The sequence below is a fragment of the Acinonyx jubatus genome, chromosome D3 (assembly GCF_027475565.1).
Source record: "Acinonyx jubatus isolate Ajub_Pintada_27869175 chromosome D3, VMU_Ajub_asm_v1.0, whole genome shotgun sequence".
Lineage (NCBI taxonomy): Eukaryota > Metazoa > Chordata > Mammalia > Carnivora > Felidae > Acinonyx > Acinonyx jubatus.
In genome coordinates this window covers 42569044-42593616 of record NC_069392.1, presented here as the reverse complement: position 1 = coordinate 42593616, position 24573 = coordinate 42569044, and the positions used below count along the sequence as shown (strand labels likewise).

The window sequence follows — 24573 nt, the reverse complement described above, 5'->3', positions numbered from 1 at the left end:
TCTAACCCCATCCAACTTAAGAGTCATCCTTTAAATTTCAAATTAGGCTTCACTTTAGTTTCCTAGCCCCTTGTGCTAGGTCAGATATACTGCTGCTAGGCATGTGCTTTCATGGCATCTTGTGCACTTATCACAGTTAGGTTATATTTATTTTTGTGATTATTTGATTAGTATCCATTCCTCTTCTCCTTCCCTCATCAGTAGATTGAAAGTGTCATGAAACCCGGGGCATTTGTATTTGTATAGCAAAATCTGACTGAATGTTAGTTACTCATTAAATATTTGTTAATGTATTAGAGCTTAAATGCTGGCTTTAGAGATGATCTAGAAAGTATCCTTTTGTTAATAGAGTTTGGATATGATCATTGTCTTTTTAAATTGTTTTTTATTACCACATATTTCAAATGAATTGATGATAATACAATACATATCTACATGTCCATGATCATGAATAAGTTAGTAGTTAATTCTTTGCCCTATTTGCTTTTGATCTTTTGTTCAAAATAAGATGTTAAGTTACACCCTAAGCTTTGGGCCTCGTGTCTTCCTCTTCCAGATGTGAACACTAGCCTAGAATTGATATACGTATTTAGTCCCTGTTAAACTTTCTCAGAATAGTGATTTCTAAAAAGAAAGCCACCCACATAAAATCATCAAATCAAAAACAAGCATACAGAAAGATCAACAAACAAGCCACATATGACAAGAACAAAATAATTTTGGTTGAGATGTAGAAAATAAATTTCTTTCAGAAGTTTCTGTTATTTTAAGGTGCAAATCATTGTATGTATCATTATATTAAATCATTATATCAAAGGATAATTTACATTTATCATTGTAAAAGGGTTGTATCTTAAGTTTTTATTTTTACAAGTAATTATATTTCATAACCAATCATACAATATTTTAATGTTTCATAAAATGGAGTTTAACTTCTGTTTTCTCTTTTCCTTCCAAAAATGAGGTTAAACATCAAATTAGGTATTTGTTTATATGCAAACAAGCATAAATGATCATTAGAAAGTTTGTTCCTCCTTCCCCTGTCTTGAAGTTTTAATATGTCTTTACTCTGGCATGTTTTAAAACATAAAATGCTTTTTTTCCATGCTTTTAAGATTTGTAAAATCATGAAACCTTTCTGCTTCTTAAATGATTATTATGGTAACCGAATGTTACTGTTACCTTTAAATTAGCTATTCATTGCCTGGTGATCAAAATCAGTAAGCAGTTATCTTGTATTAAAAAACATGAAGGAGAAATAAATTATTTTCAGTTCAGCATATTATGCTGATATTGTCAGTGAATCCATTGTTCATCTAAAGAAGTAAAAACAACTTGACTCTGTTTGCCTTAGCTGCTTGTAGAATTACACAAAAGGTACATATTGCTCAATAGAAAAAGGAAAACTTTTTCTCTTATATATTTCTCTTATAATAATAATTAAAACAAAGCATCACACATTTTTATGACTTGTAGAAAACCCCTTATTTTAATGTTGGTGGTTAGTTTCTCCTAAGAGTATCTCATTATATTTGTAAAATCATGTACTATAATATTGAAGATGAGTATTACATTATCTATAGTAAAATTAAAGACCGTTTTATCTACTTTGAATACAAAGTTTGATGTAGTTAGAGATGTATACTTTTTGGGGAATTCTAAGGAGCAACAATGATAAAAACAATTTATGTACTACCTATATATGCTATTCTACATTTAAGAAGGATAAATGTGAGAAGAAAAAGATATAAATACATAATATTGATCATGTGTTGTGATTAGTATACAATTCCATTTTCAGGTTCTTCTGATAAAAATGTAAAACTACCATTTGGTAGTGGCATTTAAAAACTCCACTGCTAAGTATGAAGGTATAAAAATGAGCATGCATTAATGTGGGACATATTTCAGCCAGAAGGCATTGAAATGTACTAAGATTTTGACAAGTTTGATTGTGTGTGTGTGTGTGTGTGTGTGTGTGTGTGTCTGTGTATTAGGTCTATAAATGGCTTACATATTTTGGTAACTCTAGCACGTGAATGGTGAATGTATCTCTGTTTTGGGGAGATGGAACAGGATTGTAGTCCTAATATATTGGGATTAATTCTTCAACTGTATACTGAAATATAAGAAAAATAGTAATTTTTGAAGGAAATGAACCAAAAGAGAGTCCAGAAGCATACTTTTTAATTATATGAAAATTTGAAGTAAACTTAACATGACACTTCGTGTCATTGGGAAAAAGGTAGATTGTTCAGTAATTTATATTCGATATCCATATGAAGAGAAAATGAATTTCAGTCTCAAATGTAAAGACATAAGGTACTAGATGAATTTAAATGTATTATATTTATAGTCTTCAAGTAGGGAATGTCTTTTTTTTGGCGGGGGGGAATGTCTTTTTTTAAAAGCAAGATTTGAGGACTAGCAACTGTAAAGGAAACATTGACAGATTTTTGCCTTATCAAAACTATGTAAGGAAAGAAATATTTAAAGAACACTAATAAACTGAAAGAATTATAATGTATTTAATAGAATTATATTTCTAATATAGGAAGAGATCCTTCTCATCAATAAGAAAAAAAATTTTTTAAATGGACACAGTAACTGAATATGTAGTATAAAGGAGAAAATCTGTAAATGACAACTGAGTAGTTAACAGTTGAACAAATCCATTAATATTTCAACAAATATGGGTTAAAATAAGAAATAGGCTCCCCTACCCCCCACATCTGAATGAGAAAAATAAGAAAGAATAATACCTAGGATTGGTGACTGTTAAGTGAGAGTGAAAATTGGTGCAGTCATTTTGAAGGGCAGTTGGACAGTGTATTTTAAAACTAATAATGTTCATGAGTATAACCTAATCTTTTACTTAAATATATCCTGCAAAAACAGCTCTATAAGTGTACAGGAATGTTCATCATAGCAAATCTGTGTTGTTGTTAGGTCAAAAAGTTAGAACACAAACATAAATCAATGGGTGAAATCTTTCAGCTATCCACAGTGTGATACTTTCCATGAAAAGTAAGTTGCGAAATACTTTCTATGTCAATAAATATAGATAATACATTTTTAAAAATGAATATGTGTATTCCATTTAATGAATCTATCTTAATTAAAAAAAAACTGTTTCTGTAATGGTGGACGCTTAGGGTCCTTCCAGTTTTTCACTATTATAAATAAGGCTGTGATGAAAGTTCTTGTACATACAGTTTGATGTGTACTTGCTGCTCCTTTCTTTGGAGTGAGTCCAGGAATTGCTGAGTCAAAAGTTATATCCAGTTTGCATTTTGATACTTAGTGCCAAATGCAGTTTTATACCAGAAGGTGGTATAAAAGTTGGAATTTTAAAAATAGCCATAAAATTGAATAAACTATGCAGTGTGACCTAGTATATTACAAAAGCTTGTTTGAAGCTATTACAAATAAAATAACACTAAATTAGATTTTTTAAAAAGAAATGTTAAGTATCCTCTTTATTTTTAAAATAAATTATGTTATAATAAACTTATGGAAGAGTTGCAAAAATAGAAATTCCTGTATGTCCTTACCCTAACGTTAGTATCTCCTGTAACCATGGCTCATTGGCAAAAATAACAAATTAAAATTGATGTATTACTGTTAACTAGTTAAATACTTAAATACCAGTTTTTCCACTAAGCTCTTGGTTCCAGAATCCAATCTAGAGTATTACATTGTATTTAGTTTTCATTTCTTCTTAGTCTCCTCTAGTCTGTGATAGTTTCTCAGTCTTTGCTTATTTAAAAAAAATTTTTTTAATGTTTATTTTTGAGAGAGAGCATGAGTGGTGGAGGGGCAGAGAGAGAGGGAAACAGAATCTGAAGCAGGCTCCAGGCTCTGAGCTGTCAGCACAGACCCCGACCTGGTGCTTGAACTCATGAGCCGCAAGATCATAACCTGAGCCAAAGTTGGATGCTTAACTGACTGAGCCACCCAGGCACCCCAGTCTTTGCTTATTTTTTATGACCTTTTTTTATGACAGTTTTGAAGATTACTGATCAGGTATTTTGTAGTCAATTTGTGTTTGTCTGATGTTAGACTGGGGTTCTGGTTCTGTGATAGCATCATGATTTATCACTGGTAATGTTAACTTTTATCACTTGGTTTAAAATAGTGTCTGTCAGGCTGGAAAATTACTATTTTCCCTTTCCAAAACCTGTCGTTTGCAATCTGGTTACTTGTTCTGCCCATACTTATGGTCAGGGTGATCAGTAAGCTCCACCTCCAGACTCAAAAGGTTGTATGTAGTCTTTCACACAGAAGTTTTTTATTTTGAAAGTCTAATTTATCAATTATTTCTGTTATGGATTGTGCTTTTGGTGTTGTGCATAAAAATCATTGCCAAACCGAAGATTGATTCATTAAATAGCTTTATCGAGATGTAATTTATATTCTGTAAAATTCATTCATTTAAAGTGTACAATTCATTGTTTTGTGTGTATTTTTAGTTGTGTAGCCATTACTAGTCACTTTTAGAACATTTCATAACCTCATAAACCCCATACACATTAGCAGTCACTCCGCATTTTCCCCTAATTTCCCCAGCCCTAAGCAAGGACTAATCTATTTTATGTCTATTTAGTTTCCTATAGGTAATAATCATTACCTATAGATGGAATTATATGTGGTCTTTTGTGACATTTTTTGGACTTAGCATGATTTATTCAATGTATTATCTATGTTGTAGCATGTATTCTTTTTAATTGCCAAATAATATTCCATTGAGTAAATATACCTACCACATTTTGTGTATCCGTTTATCTGTTGATGACCATTTGTATTGTTTCTACTTTCTGGCTACCATGAATAATCCTGCTATGACTGTGAACAAGTATTTGTAGACTTGTGTTTTCATTTCTCTGGGGTAGATACCTAGAAGTGGAATTGCTGGGTCATATGGTAATTCTATGAGAAATACAAGATTGATTTTTAAAATATATACTTTTATTATTTTGGAGTAAATATGTGTGACTTTTCTTTTGTTCCTGAGTAGGTAAAAGCTGCATGTAGTTGATTGTCTCCATTTATATCATTAAATGTTTTTAATGTTTCAGTATCATTGAGTATATATGTACATCAGGGACGTATCCATGAATGAAGTGTGGTCTCTATCCTTAAGGAAATGGGAATGTACTATATGTACTATATACTAGAAAAAACATAGCTATATAAGCGATTTCAGTCCAGATTGATAGATGAGATAATCAAGTAGTAGTGGTGTCTCAGAGGAGAGGGAGTTATTCCATCTGCTTGAGAGGATCAGCAATGGCTGAAGAGGAGATACATACAGAATTAGATATTATTTGATAGTAACTTGGTCAGATAAAGTAGGACAGGTCACTTCAGGCTGATGATCAGTATCTGCAAATGTATGGAGATGTGAAGCAGTATGGTAATGTGGGAAATTGCAAGTGACTGGACATTGGTAGAGCATACTGGGGGAAGTAGAAATAAAAGACTGGAGAATCAGACAGTGACAAGGTCTAAAAGCCATTTTATACTGTGTTAAGGAGTTTGGGTTTATCTTCCTTCCCCATCTATTTCTCAAACTGGATTACTCTGTGTATGTGTGCGCTTGTGGGTGTGTACACTGGCAAAACACGGCACATCTTCCTGGAGTTTGAATTTTGTTCAAAGATTTGGGCATAAAATAATTTTTGCATTGAAATGATCAGATTTTTATAGAATTGAATATTACATTGTAGATTTTATAGATAAGTTTTATGTAATTTTAGAGCCTTTTAGAAATGCTTTGACTACTTCAAAAGTATAAAGGTATACTGGTTTCTTTAGGCAAAGAGTAGTAGTATTTTGGTCAGTGTATTATGCATAGCTTTTATTACCATATTTCATCCTGACATTTTATTTATTTTTTTATGTTTATTTATTTTTGAGAGAGAGAGACATAGAGAGAGAGAGAGAGAGAGAGAGAGAGACAGAGAGACAGAGAGACAGCATGAGGGGGAGGGGCAGAGAGAGAGGGAGACACTGAATCCAATGCAGGCTCCAGGCTCGACACTGTCAGCACAGAGCTGGATACAGGGCTTGAACTCATGATCTGCAAGATCATGACCTGGAGCCAAAGTCGGACACTTAACCAATTGAGCCACCCAGGTGCCCCTGTCCTGACATTAAAAAAAATTTATTTAGCAATTGGGATGTGTCTTACAGTCTGTAGCGGTACATAAAATTATGGTGCAGTTTATAATCTTGGATCCTAGACTAGGCAAATATGTCTTTTTCTCAGTAGAAAGCAATAGTAATTATAGAAAACTTGAAATATGTGAGTAATAAAATACTCTGAAATCACACTGCACTCAGAAGTGACTATAATTTTTGTTTTGGTGTAGTTCCTTCTGGTCTTTTCTGTTTACACATACTGATTATTTTTTGTGTTTATATATTTGCGCAGTTGTTTATTGTTTCTTTGCTCAACATTGTATGTTGACTATTGTTCTATATGATTATTCTTTTAACAACACAATTTTAAATGTCACCTGATACTCCATTATGTGTATGTAAAATTATTTAATATTTACATTTTAAAAAACATTGTAAAAATCTTGGTTCCACATTATATCTAATTTCCTTAGGGCAAATTTCTAGTAGAATTCACTGGATATGAAGCGTGGTCTTTTTTTTTTTTTTTTTTAAGATCCTTAAGAAAAATCCTCCATTTGATTGCTAGAAAGTTAGATTGAAGACTGTATAAGATTGAAATCTTTTTGAATTGTTGGAACCCTGAAACTATAAATTATAAAACTTTCTGTCTCTTTTGGCAACTTGTGATTATTTAGAGACGGATTAGCTAGTTAGTGGCCTGTCAAGATTTATGGTGTGTATTTGTGACTCAATTTGCCTATTTCATTTTTTGCTTACTGTGCTGTGGAGCAATATTTCACTTCTCTGAATCTTAGCTTTCTGCCAGCATCACTTGACTCAACACAGTAGACAATCAGATATTGGTAAAAGGGTCTAATGGTTACATAATCCTATTTATTGGTCTTAGAATTAATGTGGGCTTACCAAACTTATAATTTTATATGAAATAAATTCAGTAAAGAACAAAGAAGTTGATATTTATTATAGGAAAAAATAGAACACTGTAAGAAGGATTGGAAGTTTTGAGACTTTTGCAGTTTTAGATAAGGTAACTAGAGTGGTACTCACTAAAAAATGACATTTGAGAAAATCATTGAAGTACTTGAGAGAACTAACCAAGCAGATGTTTGAGGGAAGGGCATGATATACAGAGGAATAGCCAGTGTGAAGGCTTTAAGAGCGGAATATACCTGACATGTTTGAGAAGCAGCAAGGAAGAAGCCATTGTGGCTGGAGAGGATTGAGCAAGTAAGAGAATAGTAGGATAATGTCAGAGAAGTAAGGAAATAGGTAGGCTGGGTCATGTAGAGTCTTGTAAGATCTTTGACTTTTGCTCTGACTGAGATGGCAAGACATTAGAGAGTTTTGAGCAGAGGAGTGACATGCTCTGACTTGTGTTTTAAGAATATCACCCAGGGTTAAGAATAAACTATGGAGAGGCAAGGAAAGACACAGGGAAATCAGTTAAGAAGCAATTATAGTAATCCGAGGAAGAGATGATAGTGGCTTAGTCCAGAATGTTAGCAAGCAGTATAGAGAGTGAAAAGTTGGAGATAATGTTTCAAAGGTAGAGCTAGCATATTTTTCTGAATGATAGGATGTGGTATGTAAGGAAAAAAAGGAGTCAAGAATGTGCTATGTCTAGGCTTTAGCAAAATTGAACTATCAGTGGAAATAGGAAGATCACAAGTAGAGGTTTTGGATCATACCATCTCTTCAAGTTTCATGCACATTAAATTTGAGAGGTGTGTTACCCAAGTAGATATGTTTTGTAAGCAATTTGAATATATAAATCTGAAGCTTAAGAGAGACATCTGGACTACCAATCAATAAATCAATAAAAATTTGTTGACATGTAGATAGCTTTTAAAGCCCCCCAAAGAAATAAATATAGAGAAGAAAACACTATGAAAGACTGGGCCTTGAAATGCTCAGTGTTAAGAACTCTGGGAGAGGAGGAAGAGCCAGCAAAGGCAACTGAGATGTAGCCATTGAGTTTGAAAAAACATCCGTAGTGTTATTGGAAGAATGTGGAAGTTGAGTAAAAAAAGTAAACCAGCAGAGATGGACCAAACTGTCAAAAGCTGCTGTTACGTCAAGATGAGGACTGAGAATTTGTCATTGGATTTAACAACATGTTGGTAGTCTGTGACTTTGACGAGCAGCTTTGATAGAAAGGTAATGGCCATAGCCCACCTAGAGTGGATTTAAGAGCAAATATGAAGAAAGATTTAGAAACTGAGAGGAGAGACAACATTTGAGGGTATTTGCTGTAGTGGAGTTGAATAATGGGACAGTAGCTGGTGAGAGAAATGGGATGAAGAGATTTAAGATGAGAATGAAAGTAGCATGATCTAACCATAGGATCTGGTTAGGAAGGCGGAAACTTAATGATTCAAGAGAAAAAGGGTAGTATTGCTGAAGCAATGTCCCTGAACTAGTGAAAAAGAGTGTGACATCACTGGTGAAGAGATTGGTATAAAATAACAGTATTCTCCTGTAGTAAAGGTGCCCAAATATATGAGTGCCCATGCTGACATTTAAATATATAGGTGTGTGTGTGGTGACAAATCTGTGGCAGTTTTCTTGATGGTTTCATTTGCTTCAGGGTGGTAGCCAAAAAGGTCTTAGCTATGAATGAGGATCAATGGGAGAGCTGTGTGAGGTTTGAGAAGAGGGAAAAAAATGTAAAATATGGTCTCTAGCAGAATGGGAGAGTGAACAGACTAGTGAAGTGTGAATGCCAAGCAGAATTAGGGGCCAGCTTTATGTTTGTGATTATGAATTCAAAGTGGGATCAGTCAATATGATTTTATGTATTCATCCAGACTTACTTAACTGCATGGGTACTAACAAGAGTTAGTTGGAGAATTGGATTTAACTAGGATTATGATTTTGACAAACTAAGGACAATGAAGCAGAAGAGAGCCAAGAAGGCATTAAAGATGTATGCAAGTGAGTGATTGTAATAAATGACCATGTAATGTAATTTGGGGAGATAAGAAAGAGAAGCTATCTGTATATAGTATATGTATATGTGTATGTATGTATATATATATATATATATATATATATATATATATATATATACACACACATACATAGTAAAGGAGAGAAGTTTAAAGGTATTGAGAGGCCAGGTTATTAGAAGTGTCATCTATGGAAACATTAAAATCTTAGGAATTAAAACCGGTGAATGTTGGAGAGGTCAGTAAACCAGGAACTAAAATTGTCTAGCAATGAGATTGATGACCCAAGAGAGGTAGCTTACATCAGTAATGAGAGGTAGTGAGAGATATAACCTAACATATAACATGAAAATCAAAGCTGGCAGATTTAGGGTGGGAGATGTAGAGATAGCAGTTCTTCTGTTCCATCTTCAGGGCCAGGGGTATAAGACATGTGTGGGGGAGGATAAAGGTCACCACTTGAGAGCTGCAAGGGAAGCAGTGTTCTTAGTGGGGAGCTGGGTTTCTGTTAGAGCACTGGTTGGCAGACTAATAGCTCACAGGAAAAATCTGGCCCACCACCTGTTTTTGTATGCCCCATGAGGTAAGAATATTTTTTATATTTTTTAAATGATTGATAAAAGTTCAAAAGAAGGAAAATATGACATATACAAATTGTATGAAATTCAGATTTCAGTGCCCACAAAATAAAGTTTTATTGGGACATAGCCACATTCATTCTTTTTTGTATTATCTGTGACTGTTTTTGTGCTACAGTGTCTGAATTGAGTAGTCCAGACAGAATTCCTACAGGGCATTGTTATTGCTTCACATGGCTACTCAGCTAAATCACAGTGATACAGTTAAAGCTGAACAGAGTTTAATGTGTATCACCATACGACAGCATTTTATTTTATTTTTTTTTACCAGTGCATACCCCATTGTGTCAAAAAAGAGAAAAGTGAACTTTGAATGTTACCATTTTGAGGCACAGTCAAGTGTGGATTATTTTGTGAAGTTAAATGGCAAAGCATTGTTTATTATGCAGTGATACTGTAGCTGTGCTGAAATTATATATATTGACATTACCAGAGTCAGCCCTCATCGTCATATTCCCAAATCACAGGAAAGCAAAAATAGTCAGAAAAAAAAAGAAAATTTGAAATGGAATATCTAATTACAGAATTTTATTCACATAAATAAAAAGGAATGAGGCTGTGACCTTACATTAGTCTATGAGTGGCTTGTTAGCCAAACAGGGAAAGCTGTTCACCAATGGTGAGTGTTTGCAGCAGCAAAAAAAATAAAAAATAAAAATATTGTATAGAGAGAAAAATTTCCTTAAGACTATTAGCTTTTTGGCAAGAACACTTGCTCAAAGAATTGAGGTCATTGAGAGCAACATCAGTAGTCAATTAAAAAATAAGACGAACAATTCTGAGTGATTTTCCTTGATTCGTGTTTATTTTAGGAGTCAGTGCTGAGTTTGGAGTAACTAAAGAATTATCCTCTCTGTGTAGTCTGCATGGAACAAGTATAGGCAAGAATATTTTTAAAGAAAGATGAGAAAATAACAGGTACAGTTTGAAATGGAGTCTGCTAAGGTGTGTTACAAGTGATAGTAGTTAAAATTACGTATGGTACAGAAAAAGGCTTAGTTGGACAAATTGACAAAGCTTGTGCAAACAGCAAGGTGGTTGAAGCCTATATTTATTTATTTTATTATACATCAGCAGGTACTTTGTGGAAAATATCTGAATCTATCATATGTTATTTTACCACAGTGTAAGTGGTACATCATTCTTTCTTGTGGACTTACATCATCAATTCTGTAAATTTTTGTTAGAAATTGGAACTGAACATCCAATTTATCTTAGTATAAAACAAGTTGATTGCTTAGCAGTGGTGATGTTTAGTTGTGATTTTTTAAAAAAGATTGTTATAGACTAAATTTTGTGTAGTCCCATTCCCCCCCACTCCCCCTGCCATTTATTTTGTCAAAGCCTTAAACCCCAATGGCTGTATTTGGAGATAGGGCCAATAAGGAGGCAATTAAGGTTAAATGAGGCCATTAGGGTGGGGTTCTGATAAGATAGGTTGGTTTCCTTAACCTTGTCTCACACATGAGATCAAGTGAACACACAGAGAAATGGCAGCTGCCAACAAACGAAGAAGAGAGGCCTCACCAGAAATTACACGTTGGTCCCCTGATCTTGGACTTCCAGCCTTTAGAACTGTGAGAAAATAAATGAATGTTGTTTAAAGCACCCAGTCTATGGTATTTTGTATGGTAGTATGAGCTATCTAAGACAAAGACAAGATGAAGGTTTTTCTAAGTGAGAAGAGCCATGTTAATTGTCACTGAGTTTCCATTAAACACTGATTAATTTTGGAAGTTAGTTTTTGTCCCAGACTTGGTAATGTTTCTTAATGAATACAACCTAAAATTAACAGGCAAAACAGCGCTTATTATGCCATATGTAAATTAATAAAGTCATTCTGACAACTAATGTTGTTTGAATCATGAATCAAGCTGCTTTATATACTTCCTGTGCTGTCAGAAATTAAAACAGGAAGCAAGATCATCATTCCCATATAAATTTGCAGCAGATATATTTTCTGAGCTCCAGCAACAGACTTTGTAGCCTTTTTATCGCTCTAAACCTCATATAACCAGAGCTAGGGATCCTTCTCAACTCCACAGCCTATTATATAACACATCCTGGTTCAGAATTCTTCTAACTTTCATCTGGAGCATTACAGTACTCTTAAAATTCTATCCACTTCCAGTATTGTCCTTATCCAGTTCATCTTTTTACATATTTTCCAGAGTGGGTTAGCTGAAATGTAAATTTAACTGTGTTTATCTGCCTTATTTCCTTTCATGATGTTTCTCCGCTCCCAACAGATCCCACAGGACTCTCAGGGACTGCATTATGGAAGAATTCAAAGTAGATGAGGCTCCAGCCCCTCTCTGATATCCCCACCACCACACCACTACCCTCCTGAAGCAGGGCACTTTCTTTTATCTATTTTACATATTGAGTTGCTTTAAATTTTATTGTGAGAAGGATTTTTGATGATTAAAGTTTTATAGCTACTGGTCTACAGGTAAAGTTCAAGCTCCTTAAGCAGTTTGGGGTTCTACAGTGCCTCCTTTGAACCCTTGTCACAAACTTGATACTTAAGCAACACAGAACTTTCTTCTATGTAGTTCCTCTGTGCCTTTGCTTATATTACCCTTCTGCCTATAGTATTCTTTCTTTTCTTCTCCCCACCTGGCTAATGGCATTGCTTCATTTTAGACTTGTTTCAGGTGTTATCTCCAGAAAGTCCTTTCTAGCCACCTCCCTCCCAGGCAGGTTGGGGTTAGGCATCTTTCTTAGTGCTCTACAAACTGCTTATCCTCCTTACAGCTTTTTTGTTGTTGTTTGTACTTTTTTTCCATTGTTTATTTCTGTTTCATTTGCTAGAGGTTGGACTCCTTAAGAGGAGGAAATATGTTTTAAAGTCATCCTTCTATATCTACAGTGATTCTAAAGAGCCTGTACGGTAGACATAAATAATTGTGCAGTATATTTGATTACTGCCTGTATCTTTCTGATGCATCTTGCAGTAGATATGTAACCTAAAATTAAATGTACTTATGTTATCCCTGTGTAAAAATTTGGTTTCTGTTGCATGTGTTTATTGGTCATAATGTGCACAAACACTTGAGTTTAAATGTGCATTTAAAAAGAAAGATGAGAATATCATATAGAGTTTTTATTAAGAACTAGAACTTTACTTTAATAGCTGTTCTGTATTTGTACACGTTGAAATGTGAAGCTTTTCCATGTAATCTCATGCCAGTGTTGACCCATGTGGATTAAAATAGCCCTATTTTAATCTATGACCAAATTAGGAATTAGAATATCTATCCAGTGGGGATTTGTAAATTATTGTAGTTTGTAGCATGACAGGTTTATATAAATAATTGCAGAGATTCCCACTGTGTTTTAAGTTAAAAACTAAATTCAAATAGAGAATTCACATAGAGAAATGTATTGATATAAGTGATTTTTTTTTGCATGTTTTTCTTGGATATCTTATTTACATCTTCTTGGATCATCAAAACTTACTTGATAAAAAGAAAATTTTATTTCATTAATCTAAAGTATTTACTTGTGATCCCTCAATTCAAATTTGTTGTGTACTTAACTAATTTTCCTTAGTGTGTGTTAGTAGTATATTTATTTTCTGAAACATTTCTCAAGTTAGATTTTAATGAAAATATTTTAATAGAATGAATTCATTTCAGAATTTATTTAAAACAATCCTTAATACATTGAACATTGCTCTTTTATAAGTTTACATTTTACTATAAAATAGTTCTCAATGAATTTTTTTGTTTTTCAAGAACTTGCCTGTAATGCTTCAATGATTTAAAATTATAAACTTTTCTTTTCATACAGATAAAGACACAATAAATAAAATTAGAGATTTACGAATGAAAGCTGAAGATTATGAAGTAGTGAAGGTGATTGGTAGAGGTGCATTTGGAGAAGTTCAATTGGTAGGTTATTTTAATGAAATTAAAAACCAATAACTTTAGGGACGCCTGGGTGGCTCAGTCGGTTGAGCATCCAACTCTTGATCCCAGCTCAGGTCTCATCCCAGTTGGACTCCGTGCTGGGCTCCATGCTGGGCTCTGTGTTGGATGTGAAACCTACTTTAAAAACAAAACAAAACGATAACTTTAAAATTAAAAAATCCATTTGTGTGTTTAACATATATTATTTGGGATGGTATTTTTTTTTTTTTATAAAATTGTTGCTTTAAATTATTTTAGATAGTCTTGCCAAAGATGTGAAAAAGCCTAGAGTCAAGTACAGCAGATAATATGAAATATTTTCCCCAAGCATCCATGGGTAGAGAAGAGGTTTCAGACATCAGAAGAGAAATCTATACTTGTAATATTAGACTTCTAAAATGCTGTGGAATCATAAGTTTTATAAATAAGAAAGCAGCATGCATAACCGGGTAGAGGAGATGAAGTGTGTCATAATGTAGGGAATAAAGATTTTTTTCTAACATGGCTTGCTTCTGGTAATTGAAGCCTTGAGATTATCTAATTGGGATAATTCAGCAGAAGAGACAAAATAAAAGTAGCTAGAACAATAATATTATTTAACAAGTTGTTAAAATAATTTGGTAAATTGTTCTGGTAAATCCTGAGCTTTAATTGTTAACAAAAGGGTTATTATTTTCCATTTTCAATTTTAAAGGTAAGGCATAAATCTACCAGGAAGGTATATGCTATGAAGCTTCTTAGTAAATTTGAAATGATTAAGAGATCTGATTCTGCTTTTTTCTGGGAAGAAAGAGACATCATGGCTTTTGCTAACAGTCCTTGGGTCGTTCAGGTATGATTTTGCTTCTACTTCATTATTGCTTTATGAGCTTGTAACTAAACGTATGTGAGAAGCTTAGATTGTTTTTTAGAAGAGTAATAGAGAATTTATTATTGATTACAGAATTGTCTAATATATCATTTTTTTAATCATAAAATTTAATTTTATTGGGTTGTCTCTAGGAAGAAAAGCCAAAGCAAAATAATTATGTGCCTATAGACTTTAAATATTAGAAAACTTAACTAATCTGCTTCAATTTGGGGGAAGTCGTACATTATTATCTTATAAGAGGATACTTTTATTTAATATTGAAATTTAAGTTTGTTCCCCAAATATGAGATCCTTTTCTTTTATTTAACCATCTGTTCCTCTATTTGTCTCTCTTACTTTGTGGAGAGGAAGGAATGGGAAAATGAAGGAAAGGTGAGTTAAGGTGGGCCTTCAAATAATCTTGTATTGGCTGTAGGGTTTTCAGTAGAAAGAAAAATACAGTAGAAGTCAGTAGTTATAAGTTCTAGTCTTAACTGTCAAAGACCTGTCTATGAAACTGTGGCCAAGATATACATCTCTGGGCCTCAATTCCCTTGGTCAAAAATGTGGAAATTGCCTTAGATTGTTTTTTCCAACTATGGAGATACCTCAGGTGAAGTCATGGGGACAAGCAGGAATTTGGGCAGGTTATAATTCTGGGTTTTCTGTTTCTACCTCAACTAGAGCGACTCCATATTTTTTTTTGTCTTATGTATTGGGGGTTCTTATGTAAAGACATATGGGGTAAGTAAATCATCTTCTGGTTTTAAAAAAAGAAAAACTGCTGGTAGACTAATCATTTCTAAATTACTAATATGAATTTTGTGATTTATTAATTTACAGTATATAGTGGAGTATCCTAAAGAAGCATACTAGTAATTGGAATAAAGAGAATGTGGAAAATGTTTAAGATTTACATGTGACTTTTTATGCCTGAAATGTTTGCTCTATTTTTATCAGTTGTATGGAGCAGGGATTTTCAGGCTCAGTATTATTGACATTTTGGGCCAGATAGTCTTTCGTTGTTGGGGCTGTCCTGTACATGATCAGATTTTTAGCAGCATCCCTGGCTTCTACCCAGGTGCTGCCAGTAGCAGCCCTCCCCAGCCCACATACCATTTGCAACAACAGAAATTGTGTTTAGATACTGTTGAATGTTTACTTGGGTGGTAGTGGGGGGGGCGGGTGGTGTCAGAAGACAGTTATTTCCTCTGGTTGAGAACCACTGTTACCAAATCAACATTGTTTCTTTAATTATGGTGCCCAAATGACAAATTGTATCCTTTAATTTGGGATAGCCATGAGATGCCACTTAGTTTCTTATCCTTCCCTAAAATATGTTTTTAAATTAAAATAACTAAATTGGTAACTAAAATCATTAAACACTACTGAAAAAATGAAACAGATTTTAAGTCAAACATCTGTGTAAATAAGGTATCATTTTCTCTAGGGCTTTATTTTTAGTTTGATTCTAATCTTCTTGTGTTTACTCATTTAAAATGTTCTTTTGTAAATTTGCTCTTTTTTTAACTTCAGCGCTGGTCAAATAAGAAATTATATTTATGCTTGGTATTCTTGTGAATTTCATATCAATGGACCTCACTCTTCCTGCTTAACTCTAGCTGTTGTCCTCTTCCTGCTTGTTAGTTGTTACTGCTCCTCCTCTTATTGACTGCTCTTACTTATTGAGCATCTGTTGTACCGATTATGTTCTACATTCACTAATCTTTTTAACAACTCTGAAAGGTAGTTAATCCTTATTGATATGCCTCCAATTTATAGATTAATTTATGCTTCTCTTCATTAGACATTTTTAAGCACTTACAAACTGCCACTGCTAGGTCCAGTCTTTGACCTAGCAGCAGGTATAAAAGTCAAACAAGTTTATATAGTCCCTTAAATTTTTCTGGAAGAGATTGTAGTGACAGAGACTTAAGGAGGTTAAACAGATTGCCCCGTCACACAGCTAATGGACAGCTGAGGCTGTAATTGTTTTTTTAGACTTCTTGAGAATTGTGGTATTAGTATAAATTTAGCAGTAGACCTCACCAAAGCACATGTTAAGTCAGAATCACGATATTTCTTTGCTTAGGAGACTTGAAACTATTATAATTTTTAAAAAATTCTCTCTGTATAAAATTTAATTAGTATAGCAACATACAGACAAAAAAGTTTCCAACTCCTTAAAAATAACCACAGTTAGGGGTGCCTGGGTGGCTCAGTCGGTTGAGTGTCCGACTTCGGCTCGGGTCATGATCTCACACTCTGTGGGTTCGAGCCCTGCATCGGGCTCTGTGCTGACAGCTCAGAGCCTGGAGCCTGCTTCGGATTCTGTGTCTCCCCCTCTATCCACCCCTCCCCTGCTCATGCTCTGTCTCTGTCTCAAAAATAAATAAAAACATTTAAAAAATTAAAAAAAAAAAAAGAATCACAGTTAATAGTTCCTTTGAATATGCAAGGGTCTTTGTGGTATTTATGCTTATGTGTGTCTTTTTTTTAAAGAGCACTATAATTACTGCAATTTGATTATTTTAATTAAATCTTAGTATTTTTGCCATTTTTTTAATGAAACAGTTTTGCTTAATGATTTTTTTTTTCTGTATTTGAATAGCTTTTTTATGCATTCCAAGATGATCGTTATCTCTACATGGTGATGGAGTACATGCCTGGTGGAGATCTTGTAAACTTAATGAGCAACTATGATGTGCCTGAAAAATGGGCACGATTCTACACTGCAGAAGTAGTTCTTGCATTGGATGCAATCCATTCCATGGGTTTCATTCATAGGTAAAGATAAAAATGCTTTAAATTTTTTCATTTGTTGAAGGGGGAGGCTGAAAATTACTTAAACTTAATTTGATTAGCGTTTCCTACTTGAAATCCACCTCTTCCCCTCTCATGTGACATAAGTGGTATTTCAGAATTTAAAACTTTGAAATTCATAGTGTTATTATTTCAGCTTAATGTTGATATAAATGTATTCTTTAATGTCCCTTAATCTGATTACATAGCTTTTATCTGGTGTTCTGAAAAATAAAAATTACAAGCTGGTTTTCTGAGGTATGTGCCAGAGAGTTAAACACTTTAAATTTTGTACACAAATTAAATTGCTTTTGATTAGTTTTTTATGCAAAATTTTAAATATATAAATCAATTTGCTTTTAATTAGTGAATAAATCATATTTATTTGTTAGAAGAACAATTTCATTTCTGCAAACACTGCTTGAATCCAATGCAGTTGCTGTGCCAAGTGCTAGTGATAACAAAAATGAGCATGATTTAGACCGAGTCCTGGGGTTATTTATATATTTATGTTGAAAAATGTGTTTCAGTTACTTTTATGTCTGAGTGTAATGTTTTTTATGGTTATTCTTTCTCATGGTTTGCCTTCTGCTTTGTAAGAATCAAATTCAAATTTTAATAAAAGGGAATATTAAATGTCCTTCTCTGAGGCATTAACATGTAAAGGAGTTTCCCTCCTGAAGTTCAATTTATAGATGTGATAGAAACACCTAGGGATCAGAAATGGCCTTATCTATAATGAGTAAAGATACATGGCCTAAAATAACTGCCTCATAAAATTTTGATCAGTGTCTGACCAGTTTTAGAAACACTCTACTGTTTTTGTTTTCCCCCTTCAGAGATGTGAAGCCTGATAACATGCTGCTGGATAAATCTGGACATTTGAAGTTAGCAGATTTTGGTACTTGTATGAAGATGAATAAGGTTAAATAATTAGATTTTAATTTAGTTTTTGCCATTTCAAGATAGATGCTTTTGAGAAAAATGCTATAAGAATGTACTAACCGTAGCTGGTCTTGTACAGAATTGGTGTGACCTGTCTTAATTGTTGAAATAGATGCATGGTTTCTATTTTGTATTAGTAACTTGTAAGTGATTTATATTTTTCTCTGTATTTAAGGTAAGTGTTCATTGCCAGGTTTATTAAATCCTTTATAACAACTCTGTAATATACACTACTACTGGTAACTAGAAATGGAATTAGTCACTAAATACTAAGACCAGTGTTAAAATTAGACTTTCATAAAAATTGGATATCAGTGATATGTGTATTTTTTAGTGTTTTACTTAGCCTTCTGAGAACATGTAAAAGATCTTACTACCTGTTTTGGGAGTCAATCTTTAAAGATACCATCCTCATTACTTACATAATAAACATATTTATAGCTGAAGTAGCAAGTATGCTTACTTTGTTTCAGTTGAAACAGTTTATATTCTTTGAAACTTAACACAGAACAATATCAAAAAATCGTATTTATTATTTCAAAAGGAGAATTATTTTGGTTAGAAGAAAATACTACATAGAACTTCTGTGTGAACATTTAATTGTAATTCTGTTGTGTTGATACTAGCTAAAATAAGTAACAGATATGTATAGTTTTTGCATTTAGTTTTGGGGGGGTTTTTTTGGAGAGTTAAGATGCATATTAAGTAGATATTCAGTGTGCTCAATGCTATTGCACCCTTTTCTTTTACACATGCTTCCCCATTTTATATTTGTACAGTCAATTCTTGAATGTTTTCTTCACAGTTTCAAGCAGAATTAAATTGAACAACTATTTTAGCAAAAAATATATATAATTAAATCAACCTTTATATATTAATGTTATCAAATGATCATCCTATCAGTTCCTCAATCTGTTTGCATTGGCTTATATAGTTGTTCTCTGTTGTTAAGATGAAGTCATTATATTAGCACAACTGTTTGGCAGTGTGTCTTCCTAGTGAGTATTATTACAAAGTAAAAATCACTGATGTATCCACACATACGCATATCACAAATATATTACATATATAATATGTATATGTGATTAGAGTGTGTTCATTTTTATCAAGTTTGCATTAGGTTTTAATATATCTTATAGCCCAAAGATTTAGAATTCTACAGGTTTTATTAGGAAAGTCCTTTTAAATAATTGAGGCTTTATATTTGTATCCTAATTCAAAAGTTGAACTGCCACTCTTTTTAGGAAGGTATGGTACGATGTGATACAGCAGTTGGAACACCCGATTACATTTCTCCTGAAGTATTAAAATCTCAAGGTGGTGATGGTTATTATGGACGAGAATGTGACTGGTGGTCAGTTGGGGTATTTTTATATGAAATGCTTGTAGGTGAGTAAAGGAGAATTTTGTGTACCTCTAACATAGTTGTTCATTCCAAAACTTAGCCATTTTGCTTCTTCTAATAAAATATTTGTTACATTAAGCAATATTAATTTTGTTTGTAGAAAGCAAACTGATCCAAACTTGCTTTGTATGTTTTTAAAAGCTATTTAGAAGCTTAAAGCAACTTTGTGATATGTTTTCTTTTATGTATATATATTAAGTATGTCTTTAATGCATATGTAGTAATCCTTATACAGGTAATATTGACTCTTTTCCTTTGAAACTGATTTTTTTAATGTATCTTATTTATGTTTCTTTTGTTTCCCTATCAATTTTTCAGGTGATACACCTTTTTATGCAGATTCTCTGGTTGGAACTTATAGTAAGATTATGAACCATAAAAATTCACTTACTTTCCCTGATGATAATGATATATCAAAAGAAGCAAAAAATCTTATTTGTGCCTTCCTTACTGACAGGTAAATAGTCTTAACATTGAACTTTATTCTAAGGAAATTCTCATTTTGCTGCTCAATATTTGAGGTCTATATCTGAGCTCCTATATTTGAACTATTGAAATAAAAATATAACCATTCCCCAAATCATTCATGACAGTGAAATCTAATATTTTATGATATTCTAGATGGCTTTTCTGGATCTCAAGTCACTTGTGTTACCTCAGAATTTGAAATAATGCTCTTTTCTGATGGCTAGACTAGATGATTTTTTTAAATTTCATTGTTGAATTTTTAACTTGGTTAAGTATAAAAATTACATTTTCTTGAGTCTGAGGGTTTTTTTTTTTTTAATTTTTTTTTTTTTTAACGTTTATTTATTTTTGCGACAGAGAGAGACAGAGCATGAATGGGGCAGGGGCCGAGAGAGAGGGAGACACAGAATCGGAAGCAGGCTCCAGGCTCTGAGCCATCAGCCCAGAGCCTGACGCGGGGCTTGAACTCACGGACGGTGAGATCATGACCTGAACTGAAGTCGGACGCTTAACCGACTGAGCCACCCAGGCACCCCCTGAGGGTTTTTTAAATACATGTTAACATCTCTGAAATTAGAATACATCTTCTAGTCAATGGCATATATTAATTTAATTGGGAACATTTCTTAGTAATGGGAAAATGATGCATCTTCCATTTGATACTGTTTAAGATAATGCAGTATTGTATAGTTGAAATCTGCTAAGAGAGTAGAATTTAAATGTTCTTACCCCCCCTCCCTGCCCCCCGTCCCACCAAAGGGTAAATATGTGAAGTGGTAGATGTATTAACTCAATGGGAGAGTTCTTTCACAATGTCAAAACATCACTTTATACTCTACATATCTTAAGATTTTGCCAAATGTACCTCAGAGCTGGAAAAAAAGATTTAATTATGTATGACTGTATATTTGTTGAAATTAAGTAAATAGTGCAAAGCTATAAAGAAGTATGTATTTCCTACCTCCTTTCCTCTAGAGATGGTCATTGGTTTGATGTCTTTCTGATTCAGTAAGCCTTTTTATAAATGTATATGCATGTATGTGTTTTAGAAACAAAAATGGCATATTTTGTGTACCCTTACGGTATACTTTTTTAAGCATGAACCAAATGACTTACTAAGATTATGTTTGATATTTATGTTTATATATTGTTAATTTAAATATTTGGGAGGCCTAGTGCTTTTAGATATGTTTCAATTTTAAATTCATTATAATTAAAATAAACTTACTGTACTTCATTTTTTTCTTTAGAGCTTGAAATGTACAGTCTTTCAAATTTTTACATTTAATATATGTACTCTATAAATATAAGTACTATGCTGTACGTTAGGTGCTAGGGATAAAGAAATGAAAAAGATATACACCTCATAGTCGTTTGGAGGAAATAGACAAGCGAATGAGACATTTATTGTACAGAGAGATAAGTACTCTGAGTTTAGTACTGTTTATATGCCATAGAACCATGGACAGTTTCCCTGATCTGGCCTGGGGGAGTCATTGAAACCTTTTTTTAGAAAACAATTTTTTTTAATGTTTATTTATTTTTTTTAAAAAATTTTGGGGTTTATTTCTGAGACAGAGCATGAGTGGGGGAGGGGCAGAGAGAGAGGGAGACACACAATCCAAGGCAGGCTGCAAACTCTGAGCTGTCAGCACAGAGCCTGACGCGGGGATCTGAGTTTAATACTGTTTATGTGCCATACAACCATGGAGAAGTTTCCTGATCCAGCCTGGGAGAGTCAGTGAAAGCTTCTTTTAAAAAAAAAATTTTTTTTTTTAATTCTTAGAGAGAGAGCGAGCGGGAGCAGGGGAGTCAGAGAGAGAGAGAGAGAGAGAGAAAGAGAGAAACAGAATTTGAGGCAGGCTCCGGACTCCCAAGCCATCAGCACAGAGCCCGACGCAGGGCTCGAACCCACAAACTGCAAGATCATGACCTGAGCGAAAGTCAGACTGTCAACCGACTGAGCCACCCAGGCACCCCATGTTTATTTATTTTTGAGAGACAGAGAGACAAAGTGTGAGCAGGGGAGGGGCAGAGAGAGAGGGAGACACAGAATCCAAAGCAGATTCTAGGCTCTGAGCTATCAGCACAGAACCTGATGTGGGGCTTGAATCTACGAACTGGGAGATCATGACCTGAGCCGAAGTCAGAGTCTTACCTGACTGAGCCACCCAGGCACCCCAGTGAAAGCTTCTTAAAAAGATGTCACATTATATCAAAAGCAATTTATCTTTTAACTCATGAAAAATTTTGGAATTCGGGGTATTCTTGTTTATAAGCACTCTAGTAGAGAACAGAAGTTGTTGAGTTCTCCTTTCCAAATCAGCTAAAGGCACATTTTTAAACATTTTATCTCTGTGTACACCTAAGAGGCCAGGAGTCAGTAATTTGTCCCATTAAAACTCAGTTTTGTAGTAATGTCAAAAATTAGTTGTCATTGGTTTTTGACTGGTCACAAATATTTATAATAGGGTATTAAATGGAAATTTTAAATTTAAGATGTCTTTCTGAGCTTTTGGTGTAAAGTTCTTGGTTGCAAAAAATGTATAACTACCACTATTTTGAAAATCTATCAGGAAAATTCTGTATTATGTATACTGTATTATGGGGCACCTGGGTGAACTAGTTGGTTGGGCACCCGACTTTGGCTTAGGTCATGATCTCGCAGTTTGTGAGTTCTAGCCCATGTCGGGCTCTGTGCTGACAGCTCAGAGTTTGGAGTGTGCTTTGGATTCCCTGTCTCCCTTTCTGTCTGCCCCTCCCCTGCTCATGCTCTGTCTCTCTCTCTCTCTCTAAAAAATGAATAACATTAAAAAAAAGAAAATGCACTGTTTTATTCATGATACTAATGAAGCAAGGCAAGTGATTTATCAGTATTTTTGTTGTCAATAGAAAAGTCATCGAGTATCAACAAGTCTGTGTTTTTCATATATATGTATATATGTATGTATGAATTTTTAAGTTTATTTTGAGAGAGAGAGCACAAGCAGGGGAGGGGCAGAGAGAGAGAATCCTAAGCTGACAGCACAGAGCCCAATGCAGGGCTTGAACCCACCAACCGTGAGATCATTACCTGAGTTGAGCCAAAATCAAGAGCTGGACACTTAACCGACTGAGCCACCCAGACACCCCCTCATACATATTTTTAAAAATTCTTCAGGATTCTGTCTTCAACTAGTTTTTAAATTTCAGCTGAAAATTACACTGACAACCAATGTAATTTCAAGGTGACATAAAACTATTTTTATCATCATGCACAGATTTTAGCATTATGTCCACAAAGATATCTGGACAGGTTATAATAATATCTTAAATGATTAGTAACTTTTTTCTCTCCCTCTATTCAGAGAGGTGAGATTAGGACGAAATGGTGTGGAAGAAATCAAACGACATCTTTTCTTCAAAAATGATCAGTGGGCTTGGGAAACACTCAGAGACAGTAAGTTATTTTTTTCTTGAACAATACAGTGGATATTCAAAAGTAGTTGTAGTAAATAATCTGTTGAAACTTCCATGCTAATATATGTGTATAATAAAAATCTAAAGTACACAGATGTGGTTATGTATATTATCCTACCCTAATTAGAGAGAGACTATTTGATAATATTGGGAAAATAGTACTGCTACTTCTTTTATATCCCATTTGAGATACCAAGATGAAATATTATATAAATGAGGTGGAATTAGGCTCAGCAGTCATGCTTTGATATTTGATCTTTGTTGAATTGCCTTTTGTCTTAGTATTAAAATATCTCATTGTGAAGAAAGTTAATAAAGGGTAATTTAAATTAAAATATATTTCCTGTGAAAGGACAAGTTACCTTGTTTTTACTAAACTTAAAATATAAAATATAAAGTTCTATTATTGATAAATACCAGAATTTAATTTGTATGTAGATACAGGAAATTACAGTATACTTGATTCCATCAGATTTGCAGCTTGCAGTTCAGAAATGAAAATATGTAGTGTGCAAGAAGTTCATTTTCTGTCAGGTTAGGACATTGCCCTACTTAAAAAAAAAAAAAGTTAAAATTATAAATGATTCACAGAAAACCTTGTTTAACATAATGGACTAAAAATTATAATGGTGCCAAAGTTGACCAACATCTTTTTGTGGATTTGGAAGGCCAAGCATTCATCTTTTTCCTGTTGAAGTCTCAGGAATTTTTTCCCTGTTCACAGAAAGGATAATATATACCAGTTCCTAACTTCCTGCTGTAGCAGTAACAGTAAACAGTAATAATGGAAATAAATTCAGCTGTGTGGTTTTAGAAACAGTTACAAATTAAATAGGTAGTACATACTTGTCTTAATGACTCCCTGTGTAGTTGAGACTGTGAGGGAAAGCTTAGAAGAAATGAATCTTGTTAATTTTGAAGAAGCAGTTTGTAGTTTTGCCAACATTAGTGAAATATCCTAGTTATCAAATATTTTTAAAGTAACAGTTATATTGCC

General features: G+C 33.6%; 1 protein-coding gene across 3 annotated transcripts in view; it reads left to right on the top strand.

Moving 5' to 3' along the window:
- ROCK1 (Rho associated coiled-coil containing protein kinase 1) overlaps positions 1 to 24573 on the top strand; it is a 157519-nt gene that overhangs the window by 42757 nt on the left and 90189 nt on the right. For all 3 annotated transcript variants that reach the window (XM_027068615.2, XM_027068614.2, XM_015066575.3), the window contains exons 3-9: positions 13529 to 13629; positions 14342 to 14479; positions 17109 to 17284; positions 18139 to 18223; positions 19489 to 19633; positions 19968 to 20106; positions 23465 to 23556. In XM_027068615.2, coding sequence (XP_026924416.1) covers positions 13529 to 13629; positions 14342 to 14479; positions 17109 to 17284; positions 18139 to 18223; positions 19489 to 19633; positions 19968 to 20106; positions 23465 to 23556 — 876 coding nt within the window. The remainder of the gene's footprint in view (positions 1 to 13528; positions 13630 to 14341; positions 14480 to 17108; positions 17285 to 18138; positions 18224 to 19488; positions 19634 to 19967; positions 20107 to 23464; positions 23557 to 24573) is intronic.